The following is a 24,379-nucleotide window of genomic DNA, read 5'->3' as shown; positions in this document are numbered from 1 at the left end:
AAGATACCCTCTTTCCCACTTACAGAGCTGCTGCTCGTCATTTTTCTCCTCGGGGCTTCCCAGCAGCCGGATGAGGGGTATATCCGCCACAATCCAGAAGGGACAGTAATTCTACTGCAGCAAAGCAAGGCCAGGCCATCTTTCCAAGTGGCTGTCCCAGGCCTGTCTGGGGAGGCATGCAGGGGCACACAGGCAGCCCAAGCCCCCACGTAGGCTTCATCTTCAGAGTCACCACTTCCTCACAGATGGGTATGCTTTAGGATGCAAATGCCACACCTCTGACCCCTCCCTGCCCCACTATTCCAAAAGGCACGTCCTGAGAGCACCACAGCACTGCACCAGGCTTGATGCAGGCTTGATGCCCGGATGGCCATGTCCTAGAAGAGCTCTGGCCTAGCTCTGCTGCTCATCTTCTCTGCCCAGCCAAACCCTCTATCACTGAGCCCGGTCAGCTTGGATCTTGGCCCAGGACCAGCTACATAACTACAAGGCCTGGGGCAAAATAAAGATGCAGGGCCCTCATTCAAAAACTAACCATGTCAAAATGGCAAGAGCAAAGCATCAAACCTCAGTACAGGGGTCTGTGCAACTCACATGCCTCAAGACTATGAAGCCAGCCCTCTACCTCGGGTAGCAACTCTAACACCCACCCGGACAGCACATCTCAGCCTTGAGTTATTTAACTGGTACTACAATGTAATAGTTTTATTTTAACTAAGACATCTAACAAGATTATGCTCTTAGAAGCCAGGGACAATCTCTTACACTTGTTTGTAAAAATCTGCCAAAACCTATGACAGTAGTTGTGAGGTACTCAAACACTGTGAATTAACCTTAGTGCCAAGAAGCACCTGAGAACACACTCTCTGCACCCACTTACTGAGCCATCACTACGTACAGAGGCCTGTGCCAAGCATGGAGCACCATGGGGAACAAAGGCTTGGTGTAGTACTGTCTTGTCCTCAAGGGCAGAGTCCACTGTTCATCTGCCCAGCCACTGTCTTATCAGGAAGCTTTCGCTATGCGTAGCATACTGTGCCAATTGCTAGGAATGATGTCTCCAGAAACTCCCAGTCTACGAGGGAGATACAGACTCAGCAGTAATTGGCCACCGGTCTAAGCACACGATGCTAGGGAGCTGTGCTGCAGGCTCCAGGGCCACTCCAAAGAGGTACCTCACCTAGGCTCGGAGGAAGCAACCCCTGACCAAGACCTTTCTCAGCTTGGAGAGGACTCATGGCAAATGGCAAGTTGTTGTCAGGCAACAATAGGAAGTGCTGATACCATCCTTGCTCTCACGTGGCCTGTGGTTCCTGCGTCCACTGGCAATGAGACAGACCTGCAAAGACAGGGAGCACCACTGCTGGAAAAGTGGGGAAGGCTCAGGGAATTCAGAGGGGCATCCGGAAGACCAGCCACGCCCTAGATGAACAAACGTCCAGGGAAACCAGCCATAGCTCCAACCTCTACCCCCCGTTTCATGCATGTCTCTTCCTCTCCTTTATCTTTGCCTGCCATCTGGCTGGGGCTAGCCTCCCCAACCTCATGGGCAAGGAAGCTGACCACAGCTTTCCTGAGCAACTTTCTATAAAGGAAGACATCATCCTGTTTTTAGGAACCTCAGGGTACTTTCCTCTCCTCCTCTTTTTGAAAAGTTGAATAGATATTCTCAGGGGTCATCGAGAAAGCAATAAAACCCAAATTTTCTTACTTTTAAGGTAACCTCTCCCAGCCTCCTCCCAGCCAGACCACTCTGACATGTGCCACCAGAGGGCAGCAAAGAGTGAGTGCGCCCAGCCCAGGGCTCTCCCCAAGTTGCCTGAGGCTGCGTGAGAACAGTGACAGCAGTGAACTGGTCCAGTCAGAGTGGCCTGTGAGCCAGACCCCATGCTGACGACCTAACGCACCTTATCCCACTGAATCCTGCTAACAACCATAGCAGGGGGTTCTGTCGTCAGCTGCACTTTATGGATAAGAAAACCGGGGCTCAGTGAGGTGAATACACTGCCCACATTCACGAAGCTACTAGGCGGCAGACACAGGATTCAAACTCAGCTGTGTGTGGCAGAGATGCTGTTTCACAGTTGCTGTTGACCCTGGCCCACAGGAGACTCTGCTGTGCCCTCACCAGGGGCTTAACTCCTGTTCACTGAATAGAGATTAATCATCCAGTTAACACGGGCCACACAGAGAGCCAGCCTTGGCCAGGGTTGTCTTGAGTGTACCTCATTTGTCTTTTGGAGGCAGAAGACTGCAACCCCCAAGTGTTCCTTCGGGGCTTCCCCCGCTGACCCACCGAAGCGAGCCCAACAACTGTGCAATCGCTACTCGCACCCACGTGTGGTACACACAAATTCTGCTTGAGAAGCAGCAGCCAGAGACTTCTCCCACAACCACCAAACATCTTGAAGAAGCAAGAGGACTGTGGCAGCATCCAATTCAACACAACGTCTTAAGCTAGAAACAAGGTGAAACCATTTTGGGTTTTAAAAAATTAATTCAAAGCTGGATTTGAAAAAATCAGCCCCACTTCATAATGAGAGCTGACATTGTGGGATGAGTAGTAGGCATGTCTAATTGGATGCAAATGAGACTCTCATCTCATATTCAAAGTTATTCCCCAGAGCAAAAGGGAAGGTGAAGCAACAGGCTCTTTCTTTCAGCCCATTGTTTTGTTAAAGGCAGCCCTCAAACAAGAATCATTTCTAAATTACAAAGGCTTTTGTCCTCTTGAAATAATGGTCTGCAAAGACAGATTGGAGTTAAGTACTTCCATTAGTACAGTCAAAAAAAATTATAAACCGAGAGACTGATGAGAGAAAGAATAACAATCAATTCCTTGATAGCTGCTAAGATATCAACCCTTCTGATTCCCCACACTTTGAGGGGCAACAAAGTTTAATAAAAACTGTAGGGATCCCTGGGTGGTGCAGCGGTTTGGCGCCTGCCTTTGGCCCAGGGCGCGATCCTGGAGACCTGGGATCGAATCCCACGTCAGGCTCCCGGTGCATGGAGCCTGCTTCTCCCTCTGCCTATGTCTCTGCCTCTCTCTCTCTCTGTATGACTATCATAAATAAATTTAAAAACTGTAAACACCATCATAATATTTATTGACTGCTTTCTCAACAAATTCTGTTAATAGTCCCATTTTATAGATGGTCTTGGGCAGTGTTAAATCTTTGGACACTTCCAGGTAGGGTGACCATATATCCCAGTTTTCCTGGGACAAGCCCAGTGTATAATGGCCGTCCCAGTGTAATTATGAAGAGTGTTTCCTTTCTCTCTCTTAAAAGAGAGACTGGTGTGACTGATAAATTGTGATTGCTCTACTTACAGGGCTTGGCAAGAGAGCACGTAGGGTAGGGAATTATGTGGTTATCTGAGAAATGTTTAGTCAGTTTACCCCTTGAGAAACCTACTCCTAAGCAAGTGTGGGCCCTTTGGAAGTAATGGTGCCTCTTTAACCCTAAAGAGCACCCTATAGGATCTTCCTGGACAATCTCCCATTTCCTCCTGTTCCACCCTGGCCTGCTTTCTGTGCTAAATAAAAATTGGAGCCTGTGTCCACGGACTGTTCAGTGGGAAGCAGGCACACAGTACTCTGGAGACCCATCTGTTCAATGAAGACACAAATCAAAACCCCTATCCTCCTCTCTGTGTCTATTCACATGAGACTCCCAGACAATTGGGAGGATCAGATTCTGGTTTCAGAGAGGCAAATCAGCCAAGCAGCTGTACTTCCCAGAGGACTGAGGAAAATCACTCCTTGACAATTTGGTTGGCATACACTAAGTGGGGGATTAGCTACTCCAGAGGAGTAGGTAATGGGATATAGGCCTTGGACATCTTATTCCGATCCTTCTGATTCAGGGATCCTGGGGAGGGCTGAAGCCCATCAGGAAGATTGAGGAAACCCTGCAGACCTGAAGGTGCAGTCCCTCCCACCACATCAGTTCAGAACACATCTCCCCTCCAACTGCCCTCTGGAGTGCTTTCCTGCCATGAGGCTGCTGACCTGCTTCCTTCTCTGAGCCTGGAAGGAGCTGCGGTGAGAGAGAGGGCACAGCCCCAAGACACAGGGTATGCTGAACCTCACTTTGCTGAGCCACCTGGAGCTATGGCAGCTGAGGGGGAGGGGCACGTGAGTCCTTCAGGCTCACTGACTCAGCTGTCCTCTCCACATTTAGCCCTTGGGCTGGCATCCCGCTCCTGAGGCTTCAGGGTATGTCCAGCTGCTACTCTGCCTCCCATGCCCGCCACAGATCCTTAGGGGGTTTTCTGTACCTCTCCCCCATCTATTCAAACAGTCCCTTGCGGGATAAATACACAGAAGGGGCCTGAACCCCCACTCTGTGTCCCAGCCCAAAGTGTCTGCAGAGCTGAGAATGCAGGCTGTGAGCCAGATGGGCCCATTCAAATCCTGGCTCCTCTCCTTAAAAGCTGAGTGACCATGAGCAAGTGACTTAATTCCTCCCCAAGCCCAACTTTATAGGGCTATAGTGAGCATTAAATGAGATGTCTCAACACAGAAAGTAAAAAGCCAATACACGGTTACTACCATCCTACCTTTAAAATTTCCAACATAACATGACATTTACTTGGCATAAAAAGGTCAGATGTGGGGGCACATATCTACCAAGAAAAGAAGTTGGAACTTGGTGTGAATTTCCACACCTCAGTTCATCACTTATAAAATAGGAATAATAATAATGCTTAATCTCAAAGAATTTTCTTAAAACAGATGAAATAATTCAAGTAAATATGTAGAACTCTCTTTGGTAATAATAGGCATACAGTAAGTTGACAGCTAATAATAAATAACAATAATTTCATGATACAAGAATATATTTAACAATTCAGCAAAGACTTACATCTGGGGGGAAAAACACCTTAAAATCTAGTCCCACCTTGCACGCAGTAGCTAAATTTCTTTTATTATTTTATTTTTATTATTTTATTATTATGTTATGTATTTTTAAACTGCTTTTCAATGCTGCCCCCCACCTCCTGCCCCAGAAACATTAATTAATGCTATGCCTCCTTCTCCCTGAAAAAAATGCACAATTTTACAAATGATTTCAGGAGATTCTGGGATTCCCGAAAGGCATCCTTATGATTCCTTATATTCTATGTGGGTAATCCCTGCCTTAGACCATCCCAGATGATGCATCCAGCAGCTGCCTGAGTGCTTCTGCTACCAGGACCCCACAACTGATAAAGCAGCTCACTCTGTGGTTGGAACAGTGCTAAAAGGTTGTACAATCCTTTCTTGAACCAGGATACTAAAGGATGCTTCCTGAGTTTTATCTTTGGAGCAAAACAGTGGTAGCATGATACCTTTTTCAGGTGCCAAACCTTAACATTTGCAGAAGGCAGACCCATGCTGTGACATGCCTGACCCTCTCCGGGCTAAACCTGTGCATCCTTAAGCTATTCCAGGTGATGGCTTCCAGGCCATTTGCCATCCAGGTCGCCCTGCCCAAACCACCTCCTGGCACGGCTGCAGCTCCTTTCCTTTATCTGGTACATTGTGCTTTTAATAATGCCTCCAAAGTCCAAGCTACAGTTCTTAGCCACCTCATCACATCCATTAGGCAGGCATTTAACCACTCCCCAAGGTGTCATCATGCAAGAGCAGAGTTTTGTGCCCCACACACTCCCACTCCAATCTAGTGTTTGACCAACTGATCTTTTAAACCTAAGCTCGCCACCGTACATCTATCCCAATTATATTTAGTCTCGCTGATTTCTTCCCTGACACTCTAAACCTTTCGGGAATCTTTGGAGTTCACATCCTGTCACCTAGTTGTATTAATTCTGTCTCTCAGCCTTGAGACACTTGCAAATCCCATCCAAGGTAAGGCGATCAATAAGACTTACACATCTCCCTGTGTGAAGCTCGGGGCAAAGTGCCTCACACGTGTTCTCATTAAATGTTCACATCCACTCTATGAACTAGGCACTGACATCTCTACTATCATCCCTGTTCTATAAAACAAAACTGAGGGATGCCTGGGTGGCTCAGCGGTTGAGCATCTATCTGCCTTTGGCTCAGGGCGTGATCCTGGGATCCGGGATTGAGTCCCACGTGGAGCTCCCTGCATGGAGCCTGCTTCTCCCTCTGCCTGTGTCTCTGCCTCTCTGTGTGTGTCTCTCATGAATAAATAAAATCTTTAAAAACAAAACACAACTGAGCCTGATGAAGAAAGAGTCAGTCACTTGTAGAAGGTCATCCAGGTACCGAAGAGCCCAGTCAGGGTTTTGACCCAGGCCTTGTCAGAGCCCCACTATTTTCCACACTGAGTGGCATCTTTCCCTAGACATGTCTGTCCCTCCACCTGAGCTGTGGGATCTCTGATAATCGTGAACAGGTTTCATCTCTGAATTCCCAGCCCCCACTGGGCGAGTGCCTGGCGCAGAGCACATGTTTTATGACTAAAAGGACAGCAAGGAAAGGGGTCACGTAGCCGAGCCCTGAAGTTCAAGTTTTTTGGAGCACTTATTCTACCCTATGGAACATGAGGACCGCCCCCTTCGTCCACTCATGACCAGAAGGTGCCGTGTCCCCAGCCGTCAGGATCGTGCGGGCGCGAACACCGTGACACCCATTCACCCACGTCGTTGGAAACTGACCCCGAAGGGTGGCGTTTGTATCCCTCCCACACCACCGTCCACCTGAGCCCACTGCGGTGTGTGTGTGGGGGAGGGGGACTCTCCCAGGTGCCCCCCTCCCGCCCCTCAGCGCCCTCCTCAGCACGGGCCCCCTCAGGGGTGGCACAGAGAAGGTTCGAGAAGCCTCTGGCTTGGATTTTCCTCAAACATTCCTGACCACACTCAGACACTCCTTTTTCAAGAAACGGGGTCCGGACCGAACTCACAGAGCTTTCAGACCGAGGAATCCGGCCGAGGGGAAGACGCTTAAGACCGTGAGGGAACAGCACCGTCCGTGCGCGGAACCAGTTCCGTCCACGCAGCGCCGCGTTTCCATGCACGCCCCCCTCGTGGCACCCACGCCCCACCGTGGCCTGCTCCTCTGACTCCGGGCTGCGAGGTCTTAATGCTTCTGGGAACCATCAGGCAGGAGCGCCCCTAAAGTCCCCGTCGTGGGTTAACAGGCGGGAAGAAAAGACCCAGGGAAGACCCGGCGCTCACGTGAAGGAGAAAGGGCGGGCGCGCCATCTGGTGGTGACTTCGCAGCTTGCAGGCCTAACCCACCGCGTCCGCGGTAACACCTCCCCGCCTGTCTCTCTCTTTTCCCTCTGGAGGCCCCTTCCTCAGCGGGTGAAGCCTGGGGGCGCTGTGGACCACGACGTCCGCGAGCACGTGACCCACCGCAGCAGCGTCGGCCCCCCGATCCACGGTGACCAATCAGAGCCCAGCGTCGCCCACCCGCAGCACGCTGATTGGCCAAGACGCGGACACCTGACCCAAGAAAGCCAATCAGGGACTTGACGAGATGTACCAGGAGAAGCCGGAGAAAGAGGCTTCTCACTTCTCGCGTCAGGAGCTATGAGGATGCGGCCTCAGGGCGCCGCGGGTCATGTTTGGGGTCGTTCAAAGAAAACCTGCCCGAGCACAAAGCAGACAGACAGAAGGAACCAGAGCAGAGAAATGCAGTGCCGGGACTACAAGCTACATGGTTAGCCCCTGGATCAAACTCTGCCTGAACTTGCAACCACTCTCTCCTCCCACACGGGAGCCAACTCGTTCTGTTTTCCTGAAGCAAGAGTCAGGTCTCTGTCACTTGTCATCAAGAGACATTACACATCAATAAAAGTAAAAGAGAAAAAAAAGAATTAAGCCCAGTTGCACAAAACAAATGATGCTTACGTTAACTTCATAATAAGGCTTTTGAAAGCAAAACTACTAATGCCAGCTCATTAAATTCGAATGAAATAATTACATGACATAATAAATCTTAAAGCCATGGATCGCTAATAGATTAAAATGCAAGGTGAGCGGGGAAGATCTCCACCAAAGTGTCAAAAAGAAGTGGTTGCTGAGTATAATAGAACTTTTACTGAGTATTTTTTACTGCCAAAGCTCTCTTTGCAGCCTGCGTGGCAATACAGAAATATCCTCAGGAACTGCTGGATAAACCCTTTCGGCCAGCAAAACCATTTCTAGGAGTCCATCCCAAGAAAAGAATTCCAATCAAGGACAATAATGCTCACATGGAGATGTTCACTGCAGCATTATTTACAACAGGCATAAATAAATCAATAAACAAACTCAAAAGGTTAGGATACAATTGAATGTTATTACACATGCATAACCAGGCAACCTATTCATACACCAACTGCAGAAATATCTATTCAGGTGCACCTGGGTGGCCCAGTCAGTTAGGCATCAGACTCTTGATTTTGGCTCAGGTCATGATATCATGATCTTGAGATTGAGCCCCACGTCTGAGCATGGAGCCTACTTAGGATTCTCTCTCTCAACAACAACAACAACAACAACAACAAAAAGATTCTCTCTCTCTACCCCCTGACCCTCCCCCACTCACCTGCTCTCTCACTCTCTAAAAAATAGAAAGAAAGAAAGAAAGAAAGAAAGAAAGAAAGAAAGAAAGAAAGAAAAGGAATATTTACTCAAACACTTGCTGAATACCAGCAATAATTTACCGAATCCTTATTGTGCGTTATACATTTTACATCCTTTACATCATTTCACCCTGGAACAATTTAAATGTTATGGACATCTTTATAAATCCTTCCATAAATGTGTAATCCAAGGTTTGGAGAAATTTATACCTTTTGGTGGAAGTGACACAGGATTTGAATCCAGGAGTCCTGACACAAAGTCCACACACATGCTCACTATGCTACTTTCCATGAACCAGGTAAGGCAACGAGAAAGTCACCTGAGTTATGTGTATAGTCAGCACATGGCCTCTGTGGGAAGGACTCTGTCCTTTCCAGCCCAGGTTCCAGGTGGAGGCCAAGGAAAGGGCCTTTATCAGCATCTGCCAGAGGTCAGGCACTGAGCCAGGTCCTTTGTTTCCACTGTCTACATTAACTCTCGTAGTAATCCCTGGGGAGAGAGCTCACTACACCTTCATTTCTGCAAAAGCTGAGTTCAGAGAGATGCAGACGTTTGTTCCTGGTCAGAGGCATGGCCTCTTATCCACATGTGTAACAAGAAGACGAATAGGAAAAATCATGGAGACCTGCTTGGGTACAGCAGACGATAAGGAGCTGGGAATGGTCTGGAGGGCTCTGAAAGTCAGGCAGAAGGACAGGTGTGCCATAGCGCCTGGAATGGGGAGAATGACAATACTAAATAAATGACTACCATTATAGGGCCCTTACTCCAAGCCAACACTATCCACCATCTCTCACCTCATTCTCAGAGCAGGCCTTCAATCCAGGATTATCCCATTTTACAGATTAGGACTTGCAGCAAGTGACACAACAAGGCTACAGATAAAGACCCATTCTCTCGACACCACAGCCTTTCTGGAGCCCAGCAATCTCCATACCTGGACGGTTGAGTCTGTGGCACATTTCCAAACACTAGAGGCAGAGAGGGGCTGGGTGGCGTACTTCACGTGGCTCCTGGAGGGGTTCCGGACGGCAGCAGCATAGCTGGTGGGAGACAGCAGCCCAGCTCCCCGCTAATTGTCCTTCTTTGTGGTGTTCAGTTAAGGACTCAGAAGAAACCAATCTTTGTGTCTTTTCATGGTTAAAATTCTACATAGAACAGAAACCTCAAAGCAACCACCAAGCCAGTCTTTGTTGGGTTTCTAGGCAGTAAGGACGCTGCATCTCAACACTTAGCGCTCAGAGAGAAAGGGGCTCGGTTATTCAAAGGGTTGCTCAACAAGAGCCTTTTTCTCCCGAGTCCTTGCAATTCTGGACTCACTTTTAATCCCCGGAAGAAATGTTGGATCCCTTTTCTCCTCCACATCTCAACACCATTCTTGCAAGTTCACAAACTGTCAGTGGAAGATTTTCAGGAGTTGCGCAGTCCACACTTTCTACCCCACTCTGTTAGAACCAGTTTGGTTTTCAGAACCTTGAAACCTTCATTTCTGAAAAACATTAATACATTCAAATATATATATATATATATATATATATATATATATATATATGTATCAAGTTTCTAAATACAAAAAAATACATATGTTATAGTTTCACAAACAAGCCTCAACTGCATTCCTTCAATATAAGGTGCCAGGCAGGTTTCTTAAGAAGCCACTCGGTGGAAGCTGGCTGAATGTGCTTGTCCTAAAAGAGCATACACATCCTGAGTGGAGGGGAATAAAAGCCAAAGACAGATTTAGGTGCCTGGGTTCTCCAAACACACCCTTCCAGGTAGAAGGGCTAAACCAGCTCTGTGAAGAATAAACAACTTCTAAAGGCAAGACCTCTTGCCTTCTCTGGGCCCCAAACTCTACTATGGGCCAATCATCATCATCACCACCACCACAAAAACTCTCACTTGTAGAGCAGCTGAAACGTGCGGGGCCCTCCCTGAGACATGTGACATGCTTTCTTCTATGGAATAGTCAAACTTTCTGGAGAAGAGGAATGGTCACCCCCATTGGGCAAATGTGACACCGAAAACTCAGGAACTCTAAAGAATGACACAGCCAGCAAGTGGCAAAGCCACAGTGAAGCCAAATTCGTTGGACTCTGGTCCAGGTTCTTCCAAACTCAACCCCCCACAACCCTACTCCTCTCCAAACCCTGTGCCCCACTGAAGAGAAGATCTACAGACTCGGAGCTTAGACAGTGATGCCAAGGTGGGAGACTTTCCTCCTTCTCTTTGATGTACCCACACACCCACACACACTGTTTCCAAACAAATGTTCTCTGCCCTCCTTCCCCAGAAAAAAAAAAAAAAAAAAAAAAACAGTACTCCAGACTATCTCTTCTTTATAACCCTAATCAACCAACTATATGCAAAAACCATGCTCAAGGATCCTGGGATCAAAAGGTGGCAATGGTTCAGCCGTTTTGGAGAGAAGTTTGATAGAATATTATTACCAAACCATCCATTCTGGGCACCCTACAAAATATCTGACCCATACTCCTTAGATAGATGCCACACTCAAACGGGGCAATTAAAGATAACAATAAAGGAAAGGCAGTGATGTGCATGGGAGCCAATGGCGACTTTTTCAGAATGTTTATGAGCCAGTAACTACATTGTCAGTGAGCCTGGAACCAGCCGTGGTGGGAGAATTTACACCACAGAAATCAGGAAATGTTACAAATCAGGGTTTGGTTTTTCCGAGAAAGAGAGAGAGAGAGAGAGAGAGAGAGAGTGTGTGTGTGTGTGTGTGTGTTATTAAACCTTTGTCAGCACACCCCTGGAAGAAAATTTGTAAAAATGTGGGCAAAGTTAAGGGAAGTCGGGTAGGATAATGCAGTCCTCTGGGGTTAGCAGCAGTGGGGAGCCATCAGCAGCCCAGCCCTGAAGGAGCAATCCAGACTGTAGCTGAAGGTGAGGATCATGGGACAGAACCTTTGAGACAGGAAATCCAGTAGGGCACAAGATAGGGGGAAAAAAAATACTCCAATCCCACCCCCTTCCCACCAACCACCTCCAGCTGCTGCCTGCCACTGATAGAGCCCAGCTGAAAGAAGGTGGCGTGGGAGCCTCCTCCATCCCCATGAAGCCCAGAATGATTAGCTTCTGGGGCAGCCGGTAGAGGAATGAAAGGTAGCAAGTGGATTTGGGGCGCTCTGTATCCAAAACAATACACCACCAACTATTAAACACACATACACACGTTCTCTCTCTCTCTCTCCCTCCCCACACAAGTACATATATGTATTTCTGGAAGAACCCCCAAGTAACTGGTAGCAGAGGCCGCCTCCAGGGAAGGAGGCTCGCAACTGGGTCAGCAGAGGGAGATTTTCTTTTCATCAGACTCTCCTCCATACTGTTTGACTTTTATTTCTGTGCATATATTACCTCTTTCAAAAGAAGAGAGGGGTTCTTTTTGTTTTTTGTTTTTTTTAACAGCAATACTTTTCTTTCCCTCTTTACACATCTGGTGGGAAAGTGACGGGGCCGCCACAGTGCATGATCTCAGGGAGCACCTTTTGCTGACACCTGCTGGAATGAGGCAACGCCACAACTAACAGGGAAAGCACAGACGGCCCCATGATACAAGGAGGACCTGCACCCGGGAAAACGTGAACTGGGAGCTGGACTCTGCCCCAGATTGCCTCTGGGAACTGGACACCCCCCCCCCTCCCCGAGCTTCCGTCCCCTGGCCTGTGGTGGAAGGAAACAGCCCCTAACACGGTGGGGCCAAATGGGCTGGTTCGGATGCCAAGGAGAGAGGATTTCCTTCAAGGCAGAGATTTTGTCATCCCCATCAGGGGACTCGGGTGGGGCTGGGGGGCTGCTTCTCAGCACTTTTCTTTCCAAGTCCTTTGCACCACCTCCCAGGCCTGGAGTCTGGAAAGGGCTTCCCAGAGCCAGCAGATGCCTCTGGGAGACGGGAGCCGAGCTCCACCTTGTGGCTGCTCACACAGCACCAGGGAGGTGACGCGGGAGTCCCAGAGTGAGCCCAACAGCTGGGAAATGCTCCAAATACAGGCTTCACCCACAAGTTCACGGACACCTTCTCCTCCTCTGCCTCACCCTTTCAGCACTGTGCCTTCGGAGGAAAAGTCGCCCCTGTGAAGGCTAGCCCAGGTCCCACCAGGGGACCATGGCTACAAGTCAGCTCCTAAAAGCCAAACCGAGGCCTTCAACAGGACAAAATACCAAAACAGAATGCTATGGCACCTCTGATCTACGTTTAATAAGTGAATGCTTTGAGGGGCACCTGGGTGGCTCAGCAGTTGAGCGTCTGCCTTCGGCTCAGGTCGTGATCCTGGGGGTCCTGGGATCGAGTCCCGTATCGGGCTCCCCGCAGGGTGCCCACTTCTCCCTCTGCCTGTGTCTCTGCTTCTCTATGTCTCTCATGAATAAATAAACAAAATCTTTTAAAAAAATAAGCGAATGCTTTGAATCTCTGTTAAACATGACATGAAATTTAGTTATGGGACCTCTAAGATTTTGGCAGGGTTTTTTTTAAAGATATATATATAATATATATATATATATATATATATATATATACATATATACAGCTTCAATTCATTCCCACGAGATGTTCAGAAAAGCATATCAGGATTCTGGGGTAGGGGAGACAGATCTAAAGGACCCAGTCTCTACACCTGCCACTGGGCCAGGGATGCTTCTGATAAAGCTGGACCTAGAAAGGGCCTCATCCATCGGCCTTTTGGTGACCCAAGAGAAGAGACTGAGGCCTGAAAGGGGAAAGGCCTCAACCTAGACCCAGATCTGTCTCCAGCTTCCTCTCAAATGTTCTTTCAAGGAGCCACACTGCCCCTGACTGAGCTCAGTAAAGATGAAAGATTGTCTTTATTGTGGCAGAAAGATGGAGGGAGGCCACGCACACTGAGTATACTGGACCCCCTTACCTGGGATATGTCATGAGTTTTCCCATGTGTTCAGCATCATGGTTCTAGAGGGTAAGATCTAGAAGGCCTCAGCAAGTCCCCTTGTCCAACCCTCATATTTCAGAAACAGGTAAACTGAGATCACAAAGGGAACACAGCCTAGTTATGAGGCCTTGGCAGGGGATCAATACCCTAGTACCCTAGGAGTCTCCCCTACTACACACTGCATAACAATAAGAAGCTGAGTCCCCAGTGACCAAGGCGCTGGCACTAGTCATGGTGCAGTGTGTCTTAGCTGCTGTGGTGGACAGAGCCAGGCCTAGGATGCAGGCAGGGAGCCGCAGGGCAGGGCAGGGCAGGGCGGAAAGATCAGAGGCTTTGCCAGCTGCATTATGACCTGTAAACTGGAAGCAACAACCACCTATTTGCAACCAGAGTATAGAGAAAGTAGTTCTTACAGTAATTTTAATGGAAGCTAAGAAAAAAGAAGCAGAAGCCATGTGTTTCTTTTTTGAAATGAACATAGAGCGCTTGAAAAATAAAACACGCTTGCTCTGACAATAAAAAACCAACTCAGCCATTTCTCATTGGCGCTCTATGTTGGATCAAAACATATGTTGGAGGAACGTTTGCTTACCACCACTCATGCTTTGAGTCTCCATGTAAGGACTCCCCCCTCCCTGAAGCCTTCCTAGTTCTGTCAGGCAGGCTTCAGTGTCTCCTTAACTGGGGGCCACCCAACAGCTCCCTGCTCTCCGTCTAGATGGTGAGCCCCCAAGGGTGGAACCTAAGACCAAGGCTTCTCTGGGAATAAGCACAGTCCCGGGAATAAGCACAGTATCCAAACCTATTAGGTGCTCAGTAAATATTTGACACCAGTTAAACAAATAACTACCTGGTCTCATCACTAATTACAACAAAGTACAAAAAGCTTATGAATGCAACTTGGTGAATCTTGATATCAAAACATCAAAAAATATGGAGTAACAAAGTCTAACAAGAATCCTTTGAGAAACAAGTTATCTTACACATACAAGGTTTACAGTGCTTCCAATTCAGTGGGTAATCTTCCCATAAAAGTTCTCAGATTCTAGAACTCTGGACCCCACATGACCCACCAAGGTTTATCAGCTCTAAACCCAAGGCTGCAAAGGCCCAGGGGAGGAGAAGCAATGCTGAGCTGCAGTGGAATCAGAATTCCAACTTATTTTTGCTTATTTCTAACTTTCCTTTTTTAAAACCACTAAGTTGAATATGTAATAATATACTTAACTTGAAAATTAAAAAATATTCCAAAGGTACATTTTAAGACAGATGGTCTCCCTCCCATTCCTATCTCCACACGCTCACTCAGGCAACCACTATGTTAACAGTTTTCCAAGCATGCCTCAGAGTCTTCTTAGGCTTAGCCAAGCAAGATGAATATTTATTTATTTTATATATATTATAAAATATACTTATATACATTTTATACATATATATACATGTAATTGCATACTATATAAAATGTTAGTCTCTGCCCTTGTTTTTTCTCTTTTTTAAAAAAAGATTTTATTTATTTGTTTGACAGAGAAAGAGAGAGAGCATGAGCACAAGCAGAAGGGAGCAGCAGGCAGAGGGAGAGGGAGAAGCAGGCTCCCTGAGCAGCAGGGAGCCCAATGTGGGCCTTGATCCTAGGACCCCAGGATCATGACCTGCACCAAAGGAAGCCACTTAACTGACTATGCCATCCAGGCGCCCCTTGTTTTCCTCTCTTAATATACCTTGGATACTTTTCTACATGGGTACCTAGAAAGTTTTTTTTAATTATTTTCTTACAGCTACACAGTATTCTTTTATATGGATGCAACATACTTCATTTCCGGCTCCTCTAACATGGGTCATTTCCACCTTTTGTATTTCAAACAATACTGCAGTGAACAGCTTATGCAAAAACATGTGCTTGCTCAGGTTTGCCGCTTTGCCAGAGCCTCTCCACGTTCCTCAAGCCTATCCAGATCCTTCACCTCTGACACATGCTGCTTCCATTTATTTTCTGAGATCCACCGGTACCCGTGAGGAGAGGCGGAGCAGGCAGCTGGACCTCTCAACTGGGCACTCTCTGTGCTGGAGGCAGAGCTGGGACTCCAGGTTCTCCTGCACACCCTTAACCACCCTACCCTATCCAGGGCAGGCCTGCACCCAGGGGCTGACAAACACTACCATGGATCCATGGGTCCTCTTGGGTCGGAAGACCGTCACCCTCTTTCACCAACAGGTGGAGCTGCTTCCTGCCTCTGGACAGCTCAGGCACTCCATAGGAAGCCAACTCCTACAAAAGCAATCGTCTCTGAGAGTAAATGAGGACTTTTCAGCCCTGCGATTACCCACAAACCTCTCCACGTGATCTTCCAACAGCCTCAGGCCATGACTACAGTTTCCTCTGGTTTCTCCCTTCTCCGTCCCTTTCCAGGTTGCAGGTACGTGCAGTTGGTGTGCTCTCCCGCACACTGCGAGACGAAATCACCTGGTTGGTACAAACTTGGGCTTTAGAATCACACTCATGTTCAGAATCCGACTCCACCATGTGCCCTGTCGCGTGGCCTTTGGCAACTGGCTTCACCTGTCCAAGCTTCCACCACCTCCTCTGCAGGACAAGAGGACAGCAGTACACACCTCACCGAGCTGGTGGGAGGATTAAACCAGGTGTAACATACAAGGTTTACAGTGTATGTGCGAGGTACATGCTAAATGTTACACAGACATGCCCTGCCTGTCCAAATGTTGCACCTCACTTGGGAACACTTCTCAGCATACGCCGGTCTCCATCAGTTCTTCACACACCACAAGCTTGTTCCTGCCCCAAAGTCCACACTTGCTAGGGCCTCTGCCTGCAATACTCTCCCCCTCGATCCCCCTTGGCTGGTTCCTTCTCATCCTTTAGATCTCAGCTTCCGAGTCGTCTCCCCAGAGATCTCCCTGGCATCTCAGCTAGAGTAGCTATCTCCTATTTATTTAGCACATGTTACCACCTGCTATCCTAGGTGTGGATTCATTTTTGTGACTGTGGTCTCTCTTTCTGTTGGAATGTAGATTCCAGAAGGGCAGCTTCATCTTCCTCGAGTTTTCCAGCACTGCAGCCAGGAGGTATCCTGCACCCAGGAGGTATCCCATAAATGACAGGTGGATGACTGGCTGAGTGGATGAGAGCACATAGGCAGAGTTATGTTTGAATTTTGAACTCTGTTCATTGGCTGCACACCCATGTTCTGATTCCCAGGCAGACTGCCCAGTCTTTGAGGGCAGGAATGGTGTCTTCTCCCACACGTAGCCCTCAGTTAGATGCCAGTACTCAGTGGACAGAGCCAGGACTTGGGGGAAGGAAGGGAGCAACAGGAGAGGGCTGCTGAGGGCTTGTTGGAGGGTAGGGCCCCTGACATTCCCACCCTAAACATACCAGCATGTGTGGATTCCTGGAAGCGACAGAGATGCTTTCCTTAGAACCAGTCCCAGCTGTCTTCCTGCTGATGGTCATCAAGCCAGGTGTACCTTGCCCCCAGCAACCACGTAGTCCCTACTCGGCGCTGAGGGGGATCCTCCTCTTCCCTGCAACTCATGAGCATTCCAGGGTTGGTCGTCCATTCTCCATTTTCGACAGGAAAGCCTGCCCACATCCAATCCCACACTGCTTAGAGAGGCATGCCCACATATCTCTTTTATAAAGAGAAGAGACATCTCTTACCCTAGCAAATACAGCAATCTCCTCTGGCCATAAAGAGTGTGATTCAGGGAGTCCCATGGATCATGGATTCAAACAAGATGCAAAATTATTGTATGGGGAGTCAGGCCCAAGGAAAAAATGTGCTATGTCCAGCCAAGTCAGAAAATGTCCCCATGCTGAGAGAAACACCCATCTTGGACACACTCCAGTCAGAAGCACCCAGCTTCCCACTCTGTAAAAGCTAAATCACTCATACATGACATACTTTTTCTTTAGCCCAGATTTTCCTGGAGCTGAGGAGGTAGAGACATCTACAAAAGGAAGGCACACGCACTTCACCATTTAAAATATATCCAAATCCAGGTCCACATTCAATCACCAAACATACATAGCCAACACTGTTCTAGTCATCGGGGGACAGAGGTTACTGCCCCACATGGAACTTTCAGTTTAGTGACAGACAGAGAGACAAGGAATAGCAAGCAAATACATATGCAGACTAACCACACATTAACAGGCTAGTAGAGTCAGTGCTGTGATGAAGAGTGACCTCTGGGGTCATGGAAGGTGGCTTTGGTCAGGATCAGCAGGAGGTCCTCCTCTGAGAAGTCCTCCTCCATCCTCCAGGATGGGGAGAGCACTCCAGGCAGAACAGGTACAAAGCCCTGAAGAGCATTCAAAGGTCCCGAATATAGACCCGTGTGCAGAGGGCAAAGGAACTGGCCCTCCCCCATGAGGCTGAGATACCCCACAAGAGATCCCCAAGTCTGCAGGGGGCAGATCGCACACAGCCTTGTTAACTGGAGTTAAAATTAAAAGACATGGCACAGCCTGGGTGGCTCAGTGGTTTAGCGCCGCCTTCAGCCCAGGGCCTGATCCTGGAGACCCAGGATCGAGTCCCATGCAGGGCTCCCTGCATGGAGCCTGCTTCTCCCTCTGCCTGTGTCTCTGCCTCTCTCTCTCTGCTTGTGTGTTTCTCATTAATAAATAAACAAAATCTTTAAAAAAATTAAAAGACATGGGTATTTTACACTAAGTGCCATGGGAAATCTCTGAAGGGTTTTAAGCAGGATAATTAAATGATCTTCTCTACTCAGAAGTTGACTTAACATCTTAGCGATGAATGAATGAGTGAACAAATGAATTGAATGAACAACTATAGAATCAATGAATGTGAGTCACTTACAGTCTCTCAGTGATGAGATCATGCTGAGTTCTTCAGGGACATGAGGACAAGAAGCCCAGGACAGCCCACAAACTCTAGAACATGAACTCCACACCAGACAGAGAACAGAGAGCATCCCCTTCACCACTCAGAGAGTTTACTGGCTTCAGCTCCCCAGGTCTCTGGCACCTCCTAAGCTCTGCTCACCAAGAAGACAGGGAGACCAGAGAGAAGAGGGAAACATTTAATGTCCCATATCCAGGTGACTCCCCAAGATCTCAGATGAGGGCACTACTGGAGCCTGGAAGTCTCCCCCCAGACTGCAAGCCTTTGAGGACACCTAACACCCCTCCATCTCCTACCCCCCCCCCATCATTCTTTTTTGAGATTCAGAAAGTGAGAGAAGGATTTTCTCAAGGTAGCAAAGGGAACTCAGACCTCTCAATTCCTTCCAAGAAAACAAGGACAGAAGCAGACTTCAAACCCAAACAATGTCTCCTGTATGCCCTCTTCCACAAGAGCAACCTGCCAACACACAAGAATAGACCTTCTCTGCCGCCTGCATCTGCCACAGCTGCCCTCCCCCACAAAGTAGAGCTGTGGTTTCCATCCCATGTCTCCAGCCTCTCTGTGGAGCTGGCCACAGAGTGGTGTTCACATAAACTGAGAAAAGGAGAAGGTGAGTGGTCAATGTCATGGGTGCTGAAGCCAGACAGCCCTGGGCTCCAATTCTGGCTCTACTGTCTGACAACCCCATGACCTTGGTCATGTACATTAACTTCTTTGGGCCACAATCTCCTCATATTTGAAAGGCAGATTAAAATGTACAATGCACACGCTTACAAGTTTAATAAAATTATTCATATTGAGGATGAAGTTCAAAGTCTCTCCATAAAAATACTGTTCAGAAACAGTATTTATGTCAGTGCAAATGTTGATGATGATGGTGGCATCACGCAGTAAAGAGGACTTCTACTGAGCATCTCTACCCTGGGTATTCCCAGGGCTCATGCTGAAACGTATTTGTTAAAGCAGGAAAGGAAATAGGGATGCTTTGGAAAGATTTCTGCAGAGCCCGCAAAAGAGCAGAAAGTCTAGTCCGGCTGCCTTCCCAGCACCCCACCCCCAACCTACCCGACTCCAGGAGAGCCACCTCCCAGCCCCCACTCTGGGACACACCCCTCAGTGGTAACAGGTGTCCAGGTGCTGCGGTGAGCAGCTTGTGGCCAGGGCTTTGAGTGCTGGTGTTGTCACCACAGTAACTCCCCTACGCTCTCTCCTACAGTGTCCAGACAGGAGGCAGGGGGCATCTGAGGGAGCAGAAAGAGTATCATGTGGCCTGGGCTTTGGCAGAGCTTGGTTACAACTTCCCTGTGGCCATGGGTATGATTGGCAGTAAAGGCGTGCCCAGGGTTTCACTTTGCCCTTGCCTGACCCCTACAGACAGCAGGGGTAATTAGGGACCTCTCCTCAGATCCTACGTAGTCCTCCATTTCACACCCCATCCCATTTTAACTCCTAAAGTTACACCACCACAGAATGAGTGAACAGATACCCACCCAGCAAGCCCTCTGCCAGCCAGGCACCGAGCACCCAGCAGAGCCTGGGGCTGTGGTGCCTAGTTGTGGGCCAACTCTCAGGTTACAGAGGTGGGGTAATTCCCGAGAGGAGATGCAACCCAACTCCTTGCTGTAAAGGTGAGGAAGGGCTGTGTATGCGCACACATGTGTACATGCAAGTCAACCACACCTGGGCAGACACATATACATGAACACCCAGTGCCCACACATAAAACCCTTCTCTCCACAAATACCCTCTGAGCACCCTGTAAGCTGAGCCGGCACTTTGCCTGGGGGCACAAAGAGGATAGGGCAGAAAGGAAAGGCCTCACCTACCGGCAGGCGGATGTGACTATGTCATCTCTGCTTCTCCTGCTCCCTTTCTAGGGCAGACTCCATCCCACAGATCCCCCTCCCCCCATTGTTACTGCTATTACTGAGGTCATACTGGGCACTGGTGCTTCTCTACTGCGTCCAGCAAACAAGGGGCATTAGATCAATGCCTTCCACACAGTCTGTTTTACTTTGATTGATAATGAGTAATATATTTCTGTGCCCAGACTTTGCCGGCACCCACAGTGCCTGAGCTGCAGAGGCAATGAGAAGCTGCCTCCCTTCTGGCAAAGAGCAATCACTACCTTCTCCTTCAGAGCACACACACACACAGCGGGGAGCTGATTTTCACACTCTTCCTGCTTATCTTTCTCACTCTGGTTTGTGCCTCCCTTCCCATCTGCCCCAGGCTCAGGATGCCTATCACCTGGTGCCTGCTTCTCTTTTACTATTTCTGCTTCAGAAATACTGAAGGGTCCACCCTGGCTGCAAATAACATCAGCCCGGGGCACTCAACACAGCAAAATCTAGGCATTACATGAGCATTTCATCCAGAACTGCCCCTTGCCTGTCTTCGTCATCCCAGAGCATGGGAAAAAGGAATGAGGGACACAGGGACCACTATACTCGGAATATCCAGATCCTCTGCATCGTTTTTCCAACACACACTGCTGATCTGTCATTAGACACTAGGGCGCTGCACCCACTCATGAGCCCCTTGGGGTCAGGCAGGCTCTGAGAAGTCAGAGTGGGCTCTGTCCTCCCTCCTGCTGCCCCCACCCCCACTTCAGATGCAAAGTGCACATATGGCTCATCTCCATCTTTGGGGGAGGTTCCGTCTAAAGTCCTCCCAAAGATTCAGATTGTATGACAAATCACGTTCTAGACTATCGTGGCGAGAAAGGGCCGGGGCATTTGCATCATTACCCCCAGACAACAGCTTCATTAGGCTGAAAGAGAGGTTTGCAGCCGCGCGAGCTCTGCCACTGACCTGGGCCTCTCACTTCCCCCATTGTCTGTGGGCTCCGAGGCTCTCACTCCAAACCATATGGTCCGTTTGGGCATCTCACACTGCCTTCCAGGAAAAGCAGGCATGTTGGGAAGTGCTTGGGGCAAGCCAAAGGCCTGCCTGCAAGATCCCAGGTGTGATCCTGCCCCAAAGTGAGATCAGTCGGGACCAGGAGAGAGAAACTTGCCAGAGATCAGAGGCTGAACTCTACAAAGCAGTGTGTGGCCCTGAGAGGGCAGAAGAAAAGCAAAGGAGAGAAGAACCTTGACATTTGTCCCTCACATAGAAGGCAGCCTGCTGTCCCAGACCTAGGATAGCATGTCTGGCTGAATCCTGGTGTGGAGAGTCCTGGGGTGTGGAGAGTCCTGGGGTGGCAGTGCTCATGCTTGATCTACCCATTCTTCACTGTGACCCCTACTCAGTCCCCCAAGTATGTGGAGATCCCACTAGGGTCCCAGACCCCAGGCATTTCCCCCACAAATATGATAAGCAGACCCACAATCTGGCAGGATAGAGTGTGAGGCAGCCACAACTGTTCTCTAGTCCTCAACAACCTGAAAACCAGCCATCCATTTGAAGAGGACACCCCAGGGTCTGACTTACAGGAGGCTAGGAGACCAGGCTGGGTGGATGAGCTGTCCCAACCCTATTCCTTCAAAATCCCATCTCTTCAAAAATCCACTTTGCTCTAAGCCTTTGCAAGAGTCCAAGCAGATGGATGGAATGAGCCACAGGAGCCAGCACAGCCACATGGGGCTGGTTCCTAGGGGGAAAGGGAAGCCCAGCACCCCTGGCCAGAGATGGTGGGGGCTGTGACCTTGGGCAAATCGGTGTGCCCTCTTTGTCATCAAGAAATAGGCCAACGTGGGCCTCACCTGATGGTCCTTTAAGAGTAGAGGAAGAAAACACACGTTCCAGGGCACAGCACTCTACTCCGTCCGCCAACAGGGAGGATTAGGGTCAGGATTAACATTTTCAACTCAAGCGGACTTTCTGACTCAAAGATCTTCGATCGCTAATCGTATTACTGTCCCTGGGATTATTGCTTTACTGGTTGCAGAACAGATTCTAAAATCAAATTGCTTCAAGTTGCCTCCTGTTTTCTCTTGGCTCTTTGGTGGTGGTGGTGGTGGGAGGGGGTGTTGGATTGTAGCTTGTTAAGGAGACGAACTTCTGAAGTCGAATCTCACTTAATATTTCTCTGCTCCCCCGCGCCAGGCGGCGGTAAGACGGGCGACACGGTCCCTTTATTCCCGCCCACGCCTGCTCCTAATTCCTGGTAATTTATCCCATATTAAAACTTCTTTAAGTAAGAATGGACAAGCATCAGCACCTGCTATGCAAATGCGGCCAAATCCAGCCGGGGCCGCGGGGCGTGCGCGCCCGCCCGACCGCGAGCGGCCTTTCAGCGCTCCCAAGGCGCCCGGCGCGCCCTTCATATGGAAACGGGCCGAGGGCCTGACAGATTGCGCCGCGCGGCCGCTCGGGCGGCGGGGGGCGCGGGGCGCGGGGCGCGGGGCGGGGCGGGGCGCGGGGCGGGGCCCGCGGGGCCGGGCGCGCGCCGGCCTCAGATACGCCCCCGGGAGGCGCGGGCTGCGGGGGCGCCCCCGGGCCTGCTGTGCCCTCCAGCTACTTGTTCCCGAGAGCGCCCCGTGCGCGCCGCCACCCGCGCGCGCCCGAGCCCCCCCCCCGCCTCCCCCGCCACGGCACCCTGGCCCGGGGGGTGCCGGGGGCGCGAGGCGCTCGAGGCCCTCGAGGCCCCCGCCCCGCCCCGCCGTGCAACCCCGCCGGCTGGCCCCGGGCTGCCCCACCGGCCGGCGGGCTCCGGGGGCGCGCGGGGGAGCCCAACCCGAGCAGCAGGCCGGAGCTCGGGCGCGCCGCCGGATAACAAGGATTAGCTGGGGGGCACCTTTGAAGCCCCGTCCGTCCTCACGTGGCTGGAGGCCGCGGCGCAGTCTCCTCTCGTGCGGCCCTAATCCCCGCACGCGGCCCGCCCCGCTGCGCCCCGGCCCCGGCCCCGGCCCCGCCGCTCCCCTCGGCCGCGCCGCCCGGACGGAGACCCCGGCCCCGGCCTGGGAGCCTGTATCCGAGGCTCGGCGAAGAGAGCGGCGGCGGCGGCGGCGGCGGCGGCGGCAGCGCGGGAGGGGGCGCGCGGGCGCGGCCCACAGACGGGCGATGTGATAAATACATTGTTTCGCGGCCGCCGGCTCGCTCATACCCGGGGGGGGGTGGGGGTGGGGGGGGCATTGAAAATGAAGCACCCTTTACCCCCACCCTTTAACTCAAGGGGAGTACCAATAATTCATGTATGTTATAATTCTTCATTGCCCCTAGGTAGTCTGGGAAAACTAGAAGAAAAGAAAATGCCAGAAAGTTACGGTAAAACTTAAGATGCGGCTGAAGTCTCATTCTGTGCCCCTGCTGCGAGTGTTTGAATAAGAAGAATGCTCCCGGACTGTAACAAGCAAAAAGAATGAAGAAGACAAAAGATTTGCAGAAAAAGGTTTAGCCAGAAGACAAGGCAAGTGAAACTGAAAGGAGAAAAAAAGCATTTACAATGGAACAATAAGTGTACTAATCGCTTTGATATATTATACAAGCCCAAAGACCCAAAACATTGTGTAATTATTTATAAATGACTTCTCCACTCCTGTGTATAATGCAGAGGAAAGAATAAAACTGCAGGCTACTCTCTAAACTATTTCTAAATAGACCTGGTTCAAAAGAAGGCAGGAGTGTTTGAAATAAAATAATTAATGGTGGATTTTATGGTTGTCTCATTAAAACATTTTAATTACTACAAACAAAATGCATTTGTGTTCCAACCCAACATGAATATATGTAGCCCGCAGCATTAAGGAAGAGAAAAAGCAAAAGGGAAACCCTTCAGCTATTTCTCTATTCTGTTTATTTCAGAATTCTCTCCCCTAAAACGATAGTGAAATTCCATTAGGATAAATTTCACTGTGGCTTCTTTTGTAGGCACAGAAGAAAACATCCTCACACATTTTTCCCCACACTTGACCCACAAGCACCTTAGAGTGAGGCGGGTGTTTTTGATCTCCCCTGAAGATGTTCTTAAGGATTTAAAAACATGAAACAGACAAAAATGAACCTTGGCTTTAGCAATATCCCATGGCAGGTGGGGCCTGAATTTGGGGAGCTGAATCTGGTGAC

At 49.5% G+C, this 24,379-nt stretch overlaps 1 protein-coding gene across 1 annotated transcript in view; it reads right to left on the bottom strand.

The window, feature by feature from the left end:
- LOC102152433 (transcription initiation factor TFIID subunit 4) overlaps positions 1–23,418 on the bottom strand; it is a 172,700-nt gene extending 149,282 nt beyond the window's left edge. Inside the window, exons 1-2 of the mRNA XM_038551658.1 lie at positions 22,816–23,418; positions 9,485–9,619 (exon numbers count right to left, since the gene is read on the bottom strand). Coding sequence (XP_038407586.1) covers positions 9,485–9,619; positions 22,816–23,418 — 738 coding nt within the window. The remainder of the gene's footprint in view (positions 1–9,484; positions 9,620–22,815) is intronic.
- Positions 23,419–24,379: the final 961 nt, after the last annotated feature.

This window comes from Canis lupus, chromosome 11, assembly GCF_011100685.1.
Source record: "Canis lupus familiaris isolate Mischka breed German Shepherd chromosome 11, alternate assembly UU_Cfam_GSD_1.0, whole genome shotgun sequence".
Taxonomy (NCBI): domain Eukaryota; kingdom Metazoa; phylum Chordata; class Mammalia; order Carnivora; family Canidae; genus Canis; species Canis lupus.
Note: the sequence above shows the minus strand (reverse complement) of the source record. Positions and strands in the feature narration are given on the sequence as shown.